Below are 17,641 nucleotides of genomic sequence, written 5' to 3' on the forward strand. Positions count from 1 at the left end.
AAATACTTGCAGACACCTCCTAGCGGACCCGAGTTTGACACCGGCACTGGAAAGACACAAATTAACGTAAGGTACGTAACGCTGACAACCCCAAAGTTAGCAAACCCGCTAGCGCATTCGCACTTCCATCTGTTTGCTAACATCGCTGGTTATAGTTAACGTTGCGAGCAGGAAAGATGAGCTGGTGTAAATAAATAAAGCGAGACACGTTTCTGTTTATAGCACTACAAAAGTCTGGTTTAACTTACCTGCGTTTGGTGAGATTCACAAGAGCACGAACTGCATTGAATGCCAGCTTCACCCCGCACGTGTAGTGTGTATGTGTGTGCTCGGTTCCGGAAACAGATCCTGGCCTAGAGCCCGCCCACTGCAAACGTTTGGTTAAGGGACCTGTCAATCATGGAGGCAGCTCGAGCCTGGCTCAAGTTGCAACTACACTGATTTAAAGGTAAAACTAAAACTAAAAGCACTGACTTAATAAAGGGTTTGCTAAAATAATGATACAAAAGGAGTAAGAAAAAAGAAGAAAAAATAAACTCCACAGCTGACAATTGTATTAAACGTTGAAAACCACCATTAACTCTTATTCTGCATTAATACAGTTATCCTTAACTTGCGTATAAATACGTTTGACGTCAAGTCAAAACCATTTGCCTAGCATAGCACTCTCTGTATAATGTAAGCTCAATGTGCTCCACACACAACAGATGAGATCCAGAGAGTGCGCCGGCCCATAGTAACCAGATCACCAGATTTACTACTGAACATTGGCACAATTAAGAGACCAGTGTCTGGTCGTGCATGCAAATATAATTAATATTTCAACACATTTCTTCCGATACTGTAGAGTAGCAATAAGGCCTCTCTACATCGGCGCCGTGGCTTAGTTGGTTAAAGCGCCTGTTTAGTAAACAGGAGATCCTGGGTTCGAATCCCAGCGGTGCCTTTTCAACCTGAAGCCCAAACGGCTTTTCACAGACTACAACTCGATAAAGCAATGTCCAAACTTTAGTAAACTGTGTCAAAAATATTCTAAAAGGCAGCTTTTATTGTCAATTCCTCATCATGTACCAAACATGCAGGAGAGTTGAAAAAACGCCTCTTGCTTGTCCAACATATACAGTGAATACAGATAACAATAAGGTGCAAATGGTTTTTTTTTACATTGAGACAACATATATATATTAAGAAAAACTATCATTCTGTATTTTAGCAGCAGTCAGACATAGAGGAGGGAGTGGGGAGAGAGTTCAGCTTCCTACAGCCTGCGAGCACAGAGGCTCCGGTTTCTTCTCCCAGAGGGCAGGAGACTGAAGAGACCGTGTGAGGGGTGGAAGGAGTGGCTCACGATCATGCTCACTTTGTGGGTGAGGCGGGTGTTACATATGAGGCACCAATGATCTGTCCAGCTGTATTCACTATGCACACACAGTGATTGCAGTTTGTCAGGATGCTCTCAATGGTGCCACGGTCAAAAGTGCACATGATGTGTGAGGGGGTTCTGGCTTTCTTGAGTTTGCAGAGAAAGTATAGGTAACTCTGGGCTTTCTTTGCCAGTGGTGTTGTGTTGGCTGTCCACAAGAGGTACTCGCTGGTGTACACCCCCAGGAATTGCCCCTGTGCTCAGTGTGATGCTGCTCGAGGTGTTGTTGCCGACACATACTGCTGGTGGTCTCTCACTGAGGAAGTGCAGCAGCCAGTTACACAGCAGGGTGTTGAGCCCCAGCTGGTCAAATTTGCAGATTATTTTGTATTTATGTTTATGTCTAGTTGCTGCGTTGGTTGTCAGTAACATGTCTCATGTGAATGTTTCTTATCAGAGCATCTATGTATGGTTGACATAACAAAATACATTGGAGTTACAACAATTGAGTGTCATCAACTGAAAATGCATCAACTTAATTTTAATAATCGATAAGGCTAATTAAGGTTATAAGGTCAGACAATATTTTCTGGTGAGGATTTCAGAGAAGATCTTTGCAAACATATTGACAAATAATGGGGACAAAGTCTACCATCTTTTTCTTTTTCCTGACATGAATTGCTTTTTGTTAGGGATTGGGGGATTATAATTATTGTACTCTGAGTAATAAATGTGTACCTCTGTGATCCACAAACCTACACTTTCAAGTAATTCCAAATCTCACTTGTCTGTCGCAGAGCTGTATAAATACCACTGCACCTTTGCTGCTATGACTGACAACTTAACAATATTTATGTCCTTTACTTTATCCAAACAGAAACCTTAATGTTCCAGTACAGGATCAACATCTACGTCAAAAGTCAAATACATCTTGATGAAATTGCATAAAGCAGAGAGTGGGCTGCAGACAGCAATACACAAAACACAGCTAACACTATTAATAGAGAGGCAACATGAGCTTGCTGCCAAGTTATTATACTAATAGTACATAGATTCTGTGTAAAAATACATAGCTGAGGAGGAGTATATCAGATTCACTGCGAAACTACTGTACCTTTGTTATGCAATCTGTCTATTGTGAGGTCTTCATCCAAGGCCTTTCTGGTCATTTTATTCCCTTATGAGAGACTCAACATAAATATGACAGGAGACAGAGAGATGAGGAATGACATGCAGTAAAGGTCATGCTTTTTAACCGGTAACATAAGCAACCCTGCATATGACTTATTGAGCCTTACTGTTCATCTTTTGACTTTATCCAAAAACAACCAGAAGACGGGTAGTGGTGTAAGAAATATTCTTAAGTAGAAAAAAACATACATACCACAATAATTCTTAGAACATAATAGTCCTGGAATTTTTTATTTATAAAAAAAATACACTTAAAGTATTGAAGCAGAATTCAAGATTCAAGATGATTTTACTGTCATATGCACAGATAACAGGCAGTTATTATATACAACGAAAAGCTTATTTTGCTGTGTCCTCCTAACACACATAATTAGAATACACTTAAAGGTAAAAAATAAAGAAAAATAAGGCACGTATGTAATAAGGCACATAAGGCATGCATAAGAATGTGCATTATGCCGAATGTTATATTAGACTTTTAGTTTCTTTGAACTGAGTGTGTACTGTTCTTAATATCACTTAGTCAAAACTACTTTATACATATACCATAGTTGGATAGTTTAATCTAGCAATGCATGTATTTTCTAAAAGCATAGACAACGTACAGAGATGTTTGAGATGGGAATACTCAAGTTAACTTAATATACCTAAAACATGTAAACAGTACTTGGGAATACTTCCTTCGCCGAGTAATACACTGTAAGCACATAAGCAACGATTTTGTTTTAGATATAATTTTTTTGCACATCATGCAGCGCCTTCAAGGCCTCTGGTTTATGGGTGTTCAATTTATAATTATAATATACATATATATATATATATATATATATATATATATATATATATATATATATATATATATATATATATATATATATATATATATACATGCATGTTTTAATAAACATCCTTGGATCATAACATGTTCTAATGTTCTGCCGGAGATTATTATTGGGCACAGAAAAAAAGGCCAACAACTGAATATATCCTGCTGGTAAACCTAACGTGAATAAATTCGTGCAGTTCCACGCAGGCAGGAATGCACGCGACTCCCGCCAGAGGGAGCGCGTGCCATCTATAGGTAGAGGTTAGTGTGTAGTCGTGTTGTTGTGCGCGTGTGTGTGAGAGAGAGATAGAGAGCGAGAGAGATAGAGAGAGAGAGAGAGAGAGAGAGAGAGAGAGAGAGAAGAGAATCCGGCTGCTGCCGCTGAGCTGCCCGCTCCTTGCTGAGGGGAAGAGGAGGAAACATGAGCTCCAGGAAAGGTGCGTATCCCTCAGCCTCTAACTTGACCACGCTCTCGCTCTTCTGCTCTTCTGCTTGTAATACAACATGAAAGGTGGCGAAAGTTACGTGTGCAGCCAAGCCAACCCGGGGCATGCTAAACGACGCTAAATGCCCCGTGGCCAGCCAGATTCAATAGCCTAATGATGTGTGTTTCTTCTCCTTCTCCCCTCCACACCATCCTACTCCCTTCCCCCGGACTCGGACGTCGGTCGTGCCCGTGGGTGAACGTTACCTCACCCCGGCAGTGATGGCCATCCAGGCCAGGAAAAGGAGGCCGAAGGGGAAGAAAGACAGAACGGGTCACCATCGTAGGTAAGCAGGGCGGCGGTCGGTTCGGTGACTGCTCGACGTATAGTGAGAGTGATGCGTTTGTTTGCCGGGGTTTGGTTGTGTTGGCAGCTGGTCCGTCTCCGCGTGACGCCGGCGCTGCTGCCGGTGCGTCGGCGGCATAGACTGTGCGCACATATGGCACAAGGCGTGTATATTTTCAGCACACAGACTACTACTCTGGAGTGTGGGAAGTTGCCATTTACGTTAGAGGACTCTAATGTGGACGACGAGGAACCCCACTTGACTCCCACAGTAGCCTACAACCCCGAAGATGCACACCTTATGTTTTATTATTTTGCGCTTGGTTCCCCTACTGATGGCCTCTTGATTGATTAATATTATCATTTTTTGGGACTGAGGGGTTGCAGAAAGAGGTGTGACAGATGTGACAGCTCATTTCCTTGGCCCCTTCTGCAGCAGGGATAAGGAGTAAAACACCTCCCTTTATCGCCGAGTCTATTTAAGAATCTCTCACATGGTGTTTGATTATGTAACTTTTGTTGAATTTGTTGGAGCATTGTTTCCTGCTGTGTGTGTATGTGTGTGTGGTTTTGTTAAGTAGTCTTGCAGGGGGGAGATGCACGGGTATTGAAGCCCCGGCGCGAGCGGCTGCAGCGCACTGGAGTGTGTGTGTGTGTGTGTGTGTGTGTGTGTGTGCAGCGCAGTGGCTCTGTAAAGTGCATGCGAATCGGAGTGAGGGGGGGGGGGGGGGGGGGGGGGGGGCTTACTTCATGGCACGATGCTATTGGAGTGACGTCACCGGCAGCCGAAGAGGGCATCAATTAGGTGATACCATCGGTGTGGCCGCCCCCAGGGGGCAGCTCGGTGTCTGCTGCTCGAATTCGCTGAAAATGAACATGGAATTACAGCAGACAGATGTGTGTGTGTGCAAAAACAAAAGTCAATTCATAAAGCCTTGTGGTTCTGAGATGGGTGACACATGCTGTGTGGATGTGGCCTTTCGCCATGGGATATACACAGCAGGGCTTAACTCTATATAGGGATAAGGATTAAGCAAGACAGAGGAAATGAGAAATAAAATGATTGTTGACGCGAGATTATTCTTTCAATATATTCACAATGAAATGTGGCTGCAGTTGGTGGTTTTTTTCCATGTTAATTGCTTACATGTTCTTGAGCAATAGATTACAAATTTGGTCCAAATGTGCAATTTATCATTTAGTAAAGAAGCTTAAATTATTATTATTTTGCTTGTTGAAAGACTTAAACATGAATCGATTATCAAAAATAATTGCAGCTTAATTTTCTGTCAATGGACTATTTGTCCCAGCTGTACAATGAAGCGAATCATGTAAGCTCCTTATCTAGCAGGCGCTTATCCAGGTCTGGGTCACAGTAGCATCTCTCTCTCTCTCTCTCTCTCTCTCTCTCTCTCTCTCTCACTCTTTCTCTTGCTCACACATTCACTTTCTAAGAAAGAAGTTTCTTGATCTGCTTGGCCTCTACTGAAGTGCTTCACACAGCTTGGGGGAAAGCTTTGTGTTCAGGAACCACAACAAACACACACACAGTCCCCCCCACACACACACGCACACGCACACACACATTTCCACCACAAATGTAGACGTGCAATGTGTTCCGAGGCTCTGTCAATGCATTGTCACTTAACTTTGATCTTTTCAGCTGATACAACTTCCCATGTTTGAACTGATTATTTCAGACAAACATGCACATACGTGCAGGCACAAACAAAGGATTCCTGACTAGGACTCCTTACCAACTGTGTGCCATTTTACCTCAATCTGGCCAACAACAGTGGTAGAAGAGAGATTTAACTAAAGCGTAGAGGGACACGTGATCTATTATCCTATTATCAGCATCACATACCCACATATGTGTTGTCAGTCATTCTCCTCCGAAGGTCCTTTACTCAGAGTAAAGTAAGGCAGAGTCATGCTGCATGGGGCATGTGAGGTCAACAACATTTTCCGCTAATTAGTGTACTGTCATTAGTATAGACTTGTGGAATTACATGCAACAAAAGGGGACATTGCAATTTGTGGTCGATGCCCTGAACCGGTACAGGGTACCAGCGTATATACACACCAAAACAGTCCAAAGAGAATTCATCTGATCAAATGTAAAACAGCTTTTATGATCCAAATATACATGAGAAGTATTCAAACAGATTGGTTTGTCTTCGTTAAGAGAAGACAAACAAAAGAAGTGATGTTTTTTGCTCTGCCCTTTCCAGAGATCAGTTATCGTTGTTAAAAAAAGTGTGGCTACTGCAGCAGCATTTTCTGTGGACTTTGGTGATCCCCTCAGCAGCTGGACATTTTTGGCTTTAAGTGGGTGATAACAATTTGATGGATCGTCAGGAAATTTGCTTCAGAATTTAAAGACCCTTATCGCACTGACTTGCTGATCCCCTGACTTTTCATCTTACACCAGCATCAGGTCAGAATATCAGTCCAATACTTTAGTCAACGTCATTCCTATCAGCCTCTTCTATACTTTGTGTATGTTATTGGTTAGCGAATGTTAGCATACACAGGCTAAACTAAGATGGTGAACCAGGTAAATGCTACCTATAATTATGAACACGTTAGCCTTGTCACTGTATTGACAAAATTGTTGATCATTTCATTATTTAATTGTTTTGCAAAACCTGGAACCAAAAGCTGTAAATTGAATAAGAAAACCCCACAATTACTATTACTGTGGGGCAATGTACACAGATTATTTGCAGATGTACTCAAGTGATGACACCGTGACAGTTATTTATTTATTGACTCTGTTATTAGGGGACATCATGAGATCAGTCATCTTTTAATTTGCCGCATGCAGGATCTCACGCACCAACGATCAGCTACTGACAGGATGAATGTTGTTTCAGGAGTTTTTCATTTTTACTCTTTCCCAGATTACAAAACAGGGTGACACGTTAGTCTCTGGGGGTCTCTGCGTCATCTGTGAGGGGTCGCATGCTAAGTGACAATTAAACTTGATGTTAAAGAGCTTCAGAAGTAGATCAGACTCATGTTGGAGAGCAACTGCATGGTGTGCTGAGCAGAGCGAGTTTGGAAGCAAGACACCGATCTATTGGGCTTGCACCTGCAAGTCTCTTCCTCAAAGCCGTTTTTCCAGCTTTTCTCACTTCTCTTCAATGTGCAATGCCAGCAAAATTCAAAGACACCAGTTGTGATTTGGAAGCGCAGTTGTGCTTTGGATCCATATACTAAAATAGATTAGCTAGATAGATTAGATAGCTTTGAACTTGGTTGTGACCCAGAAGAGAAGTTCATACTAAGTTCTTTGCTACACTGTCTCTTTTTATCATCCAATGTTTGCACTTGTTGGCCTTTTGAAGTTTAGGCTATCGCCTGCACATCGTAAGCTGATCTTATCTCTTTATTCAATTAACCGATTTGTTGATCCTTTGGCCTGTCTTGCTGCTCTGGCTATCTGGATGCTGATCTGTGTGTGTGTGTGTGTGTGTGTGCGTGTGTATGCGTGTGTGTGTGCGATACTCTACTCTATAGGAGTTGAGGCGTTGAAAGCTAGCAGGTACTGCGCCAACCGAGATGTTGCGTATGGGTCAACAGGTTGAGGAACTAATGCTAAAGATTTAGCATGGTTTAATTTAATAAAGGTTCCCACCAGCATTTCTTATACCAGACAGTGACTACATACTTTTTTATGCGGTTCCAAAATACTGATTATTTTCAGTATTGTTCAATCTGCTAATTGTTTTTAGTGGGAGTTGTTTAACTAATATCAACAACATATGAACACTTTGCCAGTTGCTGCAGGAGCCACAAAAACAAAAACAACAGTTGTTATGTTTTTTTCTGACAGGGTTTGTTTAGTGACAGGTCATAGGTTTTACACCTTAACAGTTATTTTTCTCACTTAATTATCCCTCCCTTTATTGAGTTTAAGTCTGTCCCTTGAAATGAATGGACCATCATGCCCTTTGCTGGTTATGTTTCCATAGAAACACTGCCTGTGTGACTTTAGGAGACGAGTAGAAATAATAACAACAACAATGATGCAGTAGTTCTGGCAGAGTAGCAATTTTCTGTACTCCGGCTTTTAAAATGACAACTATTGGTGCAGATACATATGACTGCAGGAGGTTAATGCGAGAGTTTTGACGAGCAACCCTGTCGTTGACCTTTGACCTGCCACAAGTTACCCATCGTTGCGTGTGCATCCTCGGGTGCAATTCGACTAACTGTCTATCCTTGATTAAAGATCAAACGTTCGATCCATTCAGATTGTAGATCGTGGCTGCTTCTCATATTAGACGGTGACACCTCACAGCAGGTTTCAAGTGGCCGAGGCTTTGATGGGAATTGCCTCCAAGATGAACTGGATCTGGATCAGCATACCCGAACAGATTGGGGTCGTGAGGGTGAAAGATATATAAAGTGACACCAGTAAAATAGCATTCATTAGTCATAACTTCGCCAGCCAGAGCACAATGAGTCTAAATGCTAATATTTTTCTCGGGACATATATCTGCCAGCTAGCGGTGCTATTCGTAGCGCTACGGACCTTTCCGCATGAAATGAGCTGCTCTTTCCTGACTAATGTACCCACACATTGCACTGTAAACTGCATTGATTTTTGGTCTGGGTTTTGCCCAGCGCGTAGTCTTTAACTGAAGAGGAGGCAGCCGGTTAGAACACTGTGTAGAGACGAGACAGGCTTTATTCACTGGTATCAGGCAGCAAGCTGAAGCTGGAGTCTGTCACGATTGACATCACATGTCGAGGTTTTATGAATCCATGAAACTGAAGCAGATATGATACATGACACAAGATGACATTTTGGGTGGCAGTAGCTCTCTCTGTCTGTGAGGATTTGGCTTAGACTGGAGCGTAAACTTGTAGCGAGAGGCGCCAGTTCGCCCCTCCAGGCATTGCCCATGTGCCCTTGGGCACGGCACAGGAACCCCAAACAACTGCTCCCTGGACGCTGGATAGTAGCAGCCCACGATATTCGGATGGGTTCAATGCAGGGGATACATTTCACTGTGTTCTGTGCTGTGAGCACGAGTGACGATAAAAGTGGATTTACATTTGGGTTTGTTTACATGATGTAAATAATCATCATGTACACACTGTTGTATAACATTAATATACGGGCTCGCCATATTTGTATTAGGTAATGATAGTGGAGATAGAAGAGGGGGAACTAGGGAGAAAGACAGGTGCAATAAATGGTTAATAGTCAGCATCTTAACCCCTCAGAGTCCATCTAAATTATAATTTTTCTGAATGCTGTTAATTATGTTTAGTTTGCTATAATATACAGATTTTGCTGGTGTGTGAGATATTGCAACTACACTTCAAAATGTGGGGATGTGTTATGCTTTCTTGCCAAGAGTTGGATTAGAAGATTAATAACACTCCCAGACCTGTCTGTAAGATATGGCTATATTTGGTAAATTAGCTTAGTTTAGCATAATGACTGAACACAGGGGGAAACAGCTAGCCTATAGCTTTCTGAAATAACAAAATCCTGTGGTTCACCAACAGCACACAACAGCCTGTAAAATCACAGATTGGCATTTTTCCATTTCCTTTTTCTAAACTAAGCCAGCTGACGGACCTGGAAGTATCAATCTTCTTCTTTGCAAGAAAGTGCATTTCCCAAAATGACAGCCTTTGGGTTTTCCATTACATTATTTAATTCCATTATTTTCTTTTTGGTCACGTGTAAAATCAGCATATAGTGATTAATGGTCCTTTATAGATTAGCTTGTGGTAAGCAAAAGGTTCCCTGTTGATGAATTGAATTGATTCCGTTGGGAGCTGGTGAGTCCAGCCCCTGTAGCTATGAATGAACACCAGTGGCCAGATCCCACATGAGGAGTAAGCCATGGTGGCTAGTATGTAATGTATTGTACAGACGTGAGGAAGAGCCCTGACGATTTGATCTATGGCAAGCAGATTGGTACTGCTCAGTTAATGTTTCTTTCATCAATACTGCTACCTAATTGGATGGAGCTGATGGCGGCTGCTGAGAGCAGAGGATGTACGCTGCATGTAGAGAGAGAGAGAGAGAGATAGGCAGGCAAGCAGGCAGGCAGGCAGGCAGGCGAGAGGTGGAGCAAAAGATAAAGAGCTAGAATAAGAGGGAGGAAGACTGAGTAGGTGAACAGGAAAGTTTGCATGTGTGAGCTTGTGTCTGGCCAACCAATAGCAATAGGAGAGCCAGGGATGGAGAGAGTGAGTAAAGAAAAGGAGAGAAAGTGAATTAGAGGATGCCACAGGGCGGCTGAAGGCAGGAAGCAAGAGTTAGTAAAAACTGCTGCGTTGGACACATACGCTGAATGGCAAGCAGCTGAATGTAGAAGCAGGGTGGAGAGCTCAAAATGTTAATTGGCCCAACACAGACTGCTATATATGTCTGTGTTCGGTTTGTTTGTGTCCGTTTGTATTTTCATTGCCATGAAGGAGCTATCCACACACTGTCTGTCATGTCAGGACTGTGAGGTGTAACTAATTGTATTTGAGCCTGCCGCATTAGATTTTATAGTGACAGTTGAGCAGAATTAATTGCCATTTGATGCTGTGTTCGTAGCGTACTGTGGGTTCATCAAAGCTTTTTTTTAAAACATTTTTAATGCTGAAAACAGCTGCCTGCTGCTGCTGGAAATGGGGCTGAAGTGATGAGAGCAGTGAGCCTGAACCAAGACAGAAAAGTTGCAAGCTGTAAAGCCCAAAAGAATTTGCTTAAAAGATATTCTTAAATGCATAGTGGAGCTGCTGCTGTTGTTTTTTCACGACGAGTGACACATTTTACAGTATACATTGCCATATAATCCATAAATTAGTGCAACTTTGATCAGAAGGAAAGCGGTTTAATGCATAATAAACAATGTATTTTGATGATGTGTATACATTCGTAATCTGTACTAGCTGCTTGTAGGAGGAAATGTTTTGTCCAAGTCTTGAAAATGTATTCCTGAATGTATTTTTCTTTAGTCCTACAGTGTGATAATAAAAAACCCAAACAGAACTGCCATTTGTGGTCATCATACTGTCAGAGAGCTTGGCTATGCCCCTCACAGATCCATTAATTGTTATACATACTGAATTGTAATGTGATATTAGCTGCTTCCTCTGTGGTGTCGGAGTGGGAATGATTTCCTCCCTGATGGCCACAGTGCCCGTATTATTTCTGGCTAATTTAATATACCGCAGAAGACGTAAGTAGGCCACTCCAGTAGGTGTTGAAGTAGGAACTCCTGTAGAAAAATTCCCAATTCAAGCTCACCTTTTCCAAAGCAATCAGCTAGGTGTGCTGGTTTCGTGAGTCATCGGGTGCCTTTGTCTGGACCTTAATGAGGCTAAAGTGGAGTGTTTTTCCTTTTTCAGCTCAAGGCATCAAGTCTGCCAGCACTGTACTCTATTATATGAACAGCTCCTGAAAGCTACGAGTGGATTTTTCTTTTGGATTTTGCTCCCCTTTGTCAAAGTAAATGTTTGTCTGACTCGGGGAGTTTGAGCTCTTTAAGGATTCCCCCCCCCCCTGCTTTCCCAGAACGTCGGCCAAGAAAACACAAGAGCCGAGCAAATCTACCGAGTCGATCAGACTGAATGAGCAGTCAGAACAAGAGTGAATCAAAAGACGAGGGGGGGTTCCTGTGTTCAGAGTGTGTGTGGTCCAAATAGGATTTGTTCCCCTCATGTAATGCGTCTGAAGTGCAGGCCAGTGGGTCATCATGGAAGGAGGAAGGGAAGACATTAATAGGGCATGTAAGTCTGTGAGGGCAGGAGCTCCTCACAGACTGGAGGCTGCCACTGCCACCTTCTGGTGAAGCTGCTTATGAAGCTGCATTTTTGGTGGATGTTCTGTTTTCTATTTATTTATGCATTTCTTTTACTACAACCTTTAATGTGGCTTAACATTTTACGCTCACTAAGCAACCGTGTTGACGAGCTGCAAAAGTGGTCCTTCTCAATGGGAAGTCTATCAAGTAAATCCTTTATTCCGACCTTTATTCTGATAATATTTAGTATGTTTTCACACATTATGTAGACAAGACAGAAACTGAGGGGGTGTTGGCGGCTTTATTTCCTCTTTTCCTCAGCGTAAGCTGCCTTTTGGGTGTTTTCTTTCTCAAAATGTAGTTTCATTGAACTGCTGAGCCAGCTGTTACACTCCACAGCGCCCTACAGCACAGTTATTCTTTTGATGAATTATCTGAGCTCATATTTACACTTCACCGAACTCATTACAGAATTGTACATGTGGGTTATTTTAGTTATTCAGCATGGTCAAATATTACCGTGTTTTCACTTCTCTCTGATATTGCCACAGGTGCATAGGAACTGTAAATAAAACTAATTAGTAAATTAATTTCCCCCTACTGGAAATAACACCCCTTGCATTTAGAATTTTTGCATAATCTTGACTGGGTCGTCACTATCTGTGCACCTCTACTAAGCGTGATGCTTCAGAAAAGAAGCGAAAGAGAATTTCAGAAAATATAACAAAAAATGTTTTTGAAGAACATTACCAACCCTAGCTTTAATAAATACAGTAAATAAATACTAATCCAGGTCATCCCATGGCTTCTCGGTACTTGGCTAATAGCTTTGGCACAAAGTGAACTGCCACCAATGATTTAAAGTAATTGCCCCCTTTTAAAAAGTTGGAAAAGTTCAACACAAACCCAAAAGCCTCATGGAATGTAGGTACAGTTTCAGTTAATTGTAGAGGGCCTTTTTTCATAATGAGTTACCAAGATGCTGCTCATGTCGTCAGTGGGGTTTGATGGATCAGAGTGGAGCACATTTAAACATTTCCCCCTCCTTTATTAACCAATAATCCCAGATATTGATGAATGCATACACGCAGGTAAAGCTGCCCTGCTTTCTCTGCGATCAATACTCATTCCCACGGTGATGGATTGCTTGTGTCGGCTGTAATCACAGCTTCTCGCGTTTGCAGTCTGGCCACAAGGCATTTGTTTGTCTCTGTATATCTTCAGCACACTAACCCAGATCTCTGGCGAGAGTGTGTATATGTGTGTGTCCTGCCCAGTCCATGCATTCGCTCTGTTCTATCAAGGCTGCTGCTGCCATTGTAAACACTGAGTAATTGGCAACGCCGTGCCGTCTGGTGTCCTCCTTTAGCCCCGCATCGAAAACCTGGCTGGAAATTCTTGTTGTAATCTCGTCAGAGTAAAAGACTCAGAAGCTTCTGGCAACGTAGTCATGGAAAGATGGGCCAATTGTGGTTGGTTGAATAAGCAAATCATCAAAATTATTAGGTTGGGAAAAAACTAGGCCTGCAACTAATGATTTTCTGTTTAATTTGAGTCCAAGATGACATCTTGAAATGACGTGTTTTCTCAGATCAAAAGTCCAAAAGAAATTACATTTTCTATCATATGTGACAATGAAAAGCAGCAAATCCCCATTGATCTGCTGTAACTTGGGAATGTTTGTTATTTTGACGAATCATTCGATTATCAAAATAGATTTAATTTATCGGTCCAGCTCTTATAAAATCAAGAAGTTAAGAAATCTACATTTTTGTTCATATTGAATTAGTTGTAAAGGGGTTGCAATGCTGTATTTCATGAGCATTCAATGTGAATAAGCACCTCTGGAATTACAACTGAAGTAACTCAAACTAATATTGAATGTGCACAACCAAAGGCTAATGGGAATGTCTTTAGTTTTGAAAGTATTGACAAATTAGATTTTTGAAATGTCGGAGGACCCTCAACGTGTTTACAATTCATTCTTACTGGGACATGACTTTTTGAGCAAATCCTTGCTATCATCCAATAGCTGTTGATATTTCAGTCTGGGTTAGGGTGCTATGGCCAAAATCCTCTATCCAATTATTTTGAGGCATATTTTCCAGTCTGCCTTTGAACTTGAAGGCTGTAATCTCACATTTCGTCCTCGACATTCACCGCCAGTCTCAGTCTATTTCAGTCCCATTACAGCAGTTATTCTGCTATGTGAATGACCAGACTCATTGTGATGACATCACGCTTGCCGGTGACCACAGGCCTGGCTACTCTCTGTCCCCATCCTGCAGGCCTGTTATTGCAGTACTCTGAAGCTGGACACACATGTGGACATTTTATTGTTGTACGTCCCCTCAGCTCGCAGCCTATTTCTATACTCAGTTTGCTTCATGACATAGGGGGAAAAAAACACCTTGTTATTTTCCTGTTTATCCTTGTTTGGCCTCCCGAAGTGCCGCTTTCTTTACTTTTCCTCGGTGTCCTGTATCAAGTGGGCTGTGCAGGTTCGAGTCTCAGGAGTGTATTTCTTATTCTGTCCATTAGAGGGTAGCCATGTCCCAGTTTGTAGTCTTGTGATGAAATAAGTCACTGTAGGTACTGTTCTTCCCCTTCAGGTTTGTGTCTGTGCTGGAGATGGCTGAATACTTTAGTAGTTACTTATAGAAATCAATCAGATTCTATATTCCTTCCATAATGAATACAAGGCTTGCTGCTTTATGTGAGTCAGTGAAGTACAGACAAATATCCCATGTCACTTCTTTTGAATTCTCTCATTTCATCTTTTACATTTTCACTTCTGTCAAAATAAATATTTGGAGAAGGGCCTTTGGTGCTTCTCGGGTAGACGAGTCAAAAAACAATTGCATTCATCGTGCTTTTACAAATGTTATCATTTGAATGGTTAAACTATAATAATCCTAGTTATTAAAGTTAAATATCGCCATGCATGCAAACACCATTCTTGTTGCATATAAATACAAATAAAATTAGATTTATAGTAATGTAATGATGCATTTAAGGAACACTGCTGTGAGTCAATAAGCTCACTACTGATTTAGATAACACACTATTAACAACATTAAAGGGCTTATCAGTGTTGTGCCTGATGTGTGTGTGGGCGGATTTAATAGACTTGCAAGAAACATTTAAATTATTACTCTTAAATAGAAGACTTGAAAATATCAAAACTCAATCGTTGGTTGAAATGCATCTGAAACTCACATGTCATAGTAAATTTAATAAATATTTTTCTCTTGGACTGTTGTCGCACAAAACACACATGAAACTGTCCCTGCAGGCACATCATACCTACGCTGATCACCCAAACACCTTCATGTTAAGTGTTGCTCATGGACCTGTCCTCCATTACTGAAGTGAAAGGGCGTTAAAAAACAAGAAGTCGGCCATTTTGTGGGTGTGCTTGGTGTTAAGCTTTGCGGTGCAATCTATGTCAGCCCTGTGAAGCAGCTGGGGTCAGAATGCATGGACAGAGGGCAGAGGTCACTCATTCATCAATTAGACACACACCACTCTGCTAATGAGCTCTCACACACACACACACACACACACACACACACACACACACACACACACACACACACACACACACACACACACACACACACACGACCAGGTGCTATTACTGGGTCATAATCAGTTTTAGCTTTTGCTAAACTGTACATATTCTCTCCCCTCTCCCTCTCGCTCTCTCCCTCTCTCCTCGCCAACTTATTGCACACACACACACACACACACACACACACACACACACACACACACACACACACACACACACACACACACACACACACACACACATACCAACACAAACTCACTTTAACTTGCAAAGTGCACACATTCAAACATATTGCTCTAGAGTGCCTTCCCCGGGGTAATGAGGCACAGAAAGTGCAAGCTGCTTACCTGTGTATGTCTGGATGAATTACGGGCACTCAACACTGACCGGTAACTGTGTGTGTGTGTGTGTGTGTGTGTGTGTGTGTGTGTGTGTGTGTGTGTGTGTGTGGTCGGAAGGGTTATGGCTTTTTCCGCTTAACTGGAAGAAACTTGAGTGACGGGACATGAGATGGAGAGAATAAGTGGAATGCTTCAAAGCACAGAGTAAGATAGAAGCCCATGGTGAATACAAACGTCTGGTTTATGGCCTTCTAAGGAAAAGCACAGGCGTAAATAATGACATGTGACCCAGCTCCGTTGTGAAGGCCTGGTGACTGTCATGGCTTACTTGGCCACTGAGATGGAATCAGTCTGGCAACTAATACATGATCCATGAGACATGTCTGCCCTTCTGAGCTTTTTCTCCACAAATCAGATGACCTAAAAATGTAATTTGTAGTTCTGCAATCACCAAGGAAACCAGTCTGGTTACCACTGGTAAAGGAGCACTCTGCTGATTTAATATCGCACTTTCATTAAGTCAGACTCCAACGAGTTAAGAGGAGGCCTATAGAAGAGAGGGTCAAGGTGAACACATTATACTGTTTCAATAAGTGAATTGACTTCAATGTGTAACATTGTGTCATGTGTCTCCTTAACAGTCATAAATGTAAAAAAAAGTAGGTTTGAAGAGACAGATTATAAAAAGAATGGTCGAAGCAGTAAAGGCTGAGATATGAGATATCCTCACGTCTAGTCTGCAGCATGTGTCAAGATCCAAAAACCTACACTTCCGTTCATGCAAGTCAAAAGTAGAATATAAAATATGAAATTAATGTCACGTTCATGTCATAATGCAGTTACCATCGACTTGTAAATACAGCGTCAACATCTGAGTCATAATCCAAAAAGATCGACGCCTCATGAGCCCAAAAGTATATATGGATGTAGTGTCAGAGTCAATTCAACGTATTTCAACCCTCACAAGACTAGTTCTGCAATCAGCTGTCTTGAGTTGTTGACGCTGACAACACGCTTACTTTCATGTCATAAACGTTCTGTTATACTGAGGACATTCACACACTCAGTAGAACTCCCTCTCATCCAGTGAATTGACCTCAAATCAATGGAGTGAACCTTTAAGATAGTTACATTTACCATTTATCCTGCCGGGGTCAGTTCTGCAGGTTGGGAAGGAAAAGATACTTTATATATAGAATAGTAGTACCAGTTCTGACAATGTGTACATCCTTGGCCTGCACATTTATTTATTCACACCCTCTTTAATGCTTCCACGCTCATATTAACTATGTATGTGTGTGTGTGTACATACATACATCCAGTATCCACGGGCTTTATCGTGCTGTCTGAATTGTTCAGTCCCAAAGGCGAGTGGGCTCCATATGGAAGTCTGTAGCAAAGAAAATTAGCTGCTCCAAGGCAGACCCGAGGCTATCAATATGTCAATCAATCTGGACACACACGTGCACACACACACACACACACACACACACACACACACACACACACACACACACACACACACACACACACACGTGCTTTAAGATAAACCCCTTTGTGTGTATGTCATTGTGTGCGCTTGTGTGTCTCTCCACTTGAGGGCAGTGTTTTCTCTGCAGACGGTAACAACAAGGCTGCTGACACAAAGAGCAGCGTCACTGTTGAAGTGGAGGCATCTTCTTACCCATCTGTGTTAACACACACACACACACACGCGCACGCACACACACACACACACACACACACACACACAGTCCATGGTCCATAGTCTTCTTGTCTGCATGATTGTGCTTTGCTGTGAATTCTG

At 42.0% G+C, this 17,641-nt stretch overlaps 1 protein-coding gene across 1 annotated transcript in view; it reads left to right on the plus strand.

The window, feature by feature from the left end:
- Window positions 1-3,726: 3,726 nt before the first annotated feature.
- srpk2 (SRSF protein kinase 2) overlaps window positions 3,727-17,641 on the plus strand; it is a gene marked incomplete at its 3' end in the record, with an annotated part of 59,267 nt that continues 45,352 nt past the window's right edge. Inside the window, exons 1-2 of the mRNA XM_079223172.1 lie at window positions 3,727-3,817; window positions 4,085-4,151. Of these exons, the coding sequence (XP_079079298.1) occupies window positions 3,802-3,817; window positions 4,085-4,151 (83 nt within the window). The 5' untranslated portion in view covers window positions 3,727-3,801. The remainder of the gene's footprint in view (window positions 3,818-4,084; window positions 4,152-17,641) is intronic.

Source organism: Taurulus bubalis (assembly GCF_910589615.1).
Source record: "Taurulus bubalis genome assembly, chromosome: 9".
NCBI lineage: Eukaryota > Metazoa > Chordata > Actinopteri > Perciformes > Cottidae > Taurulus > Taurulus bubalis.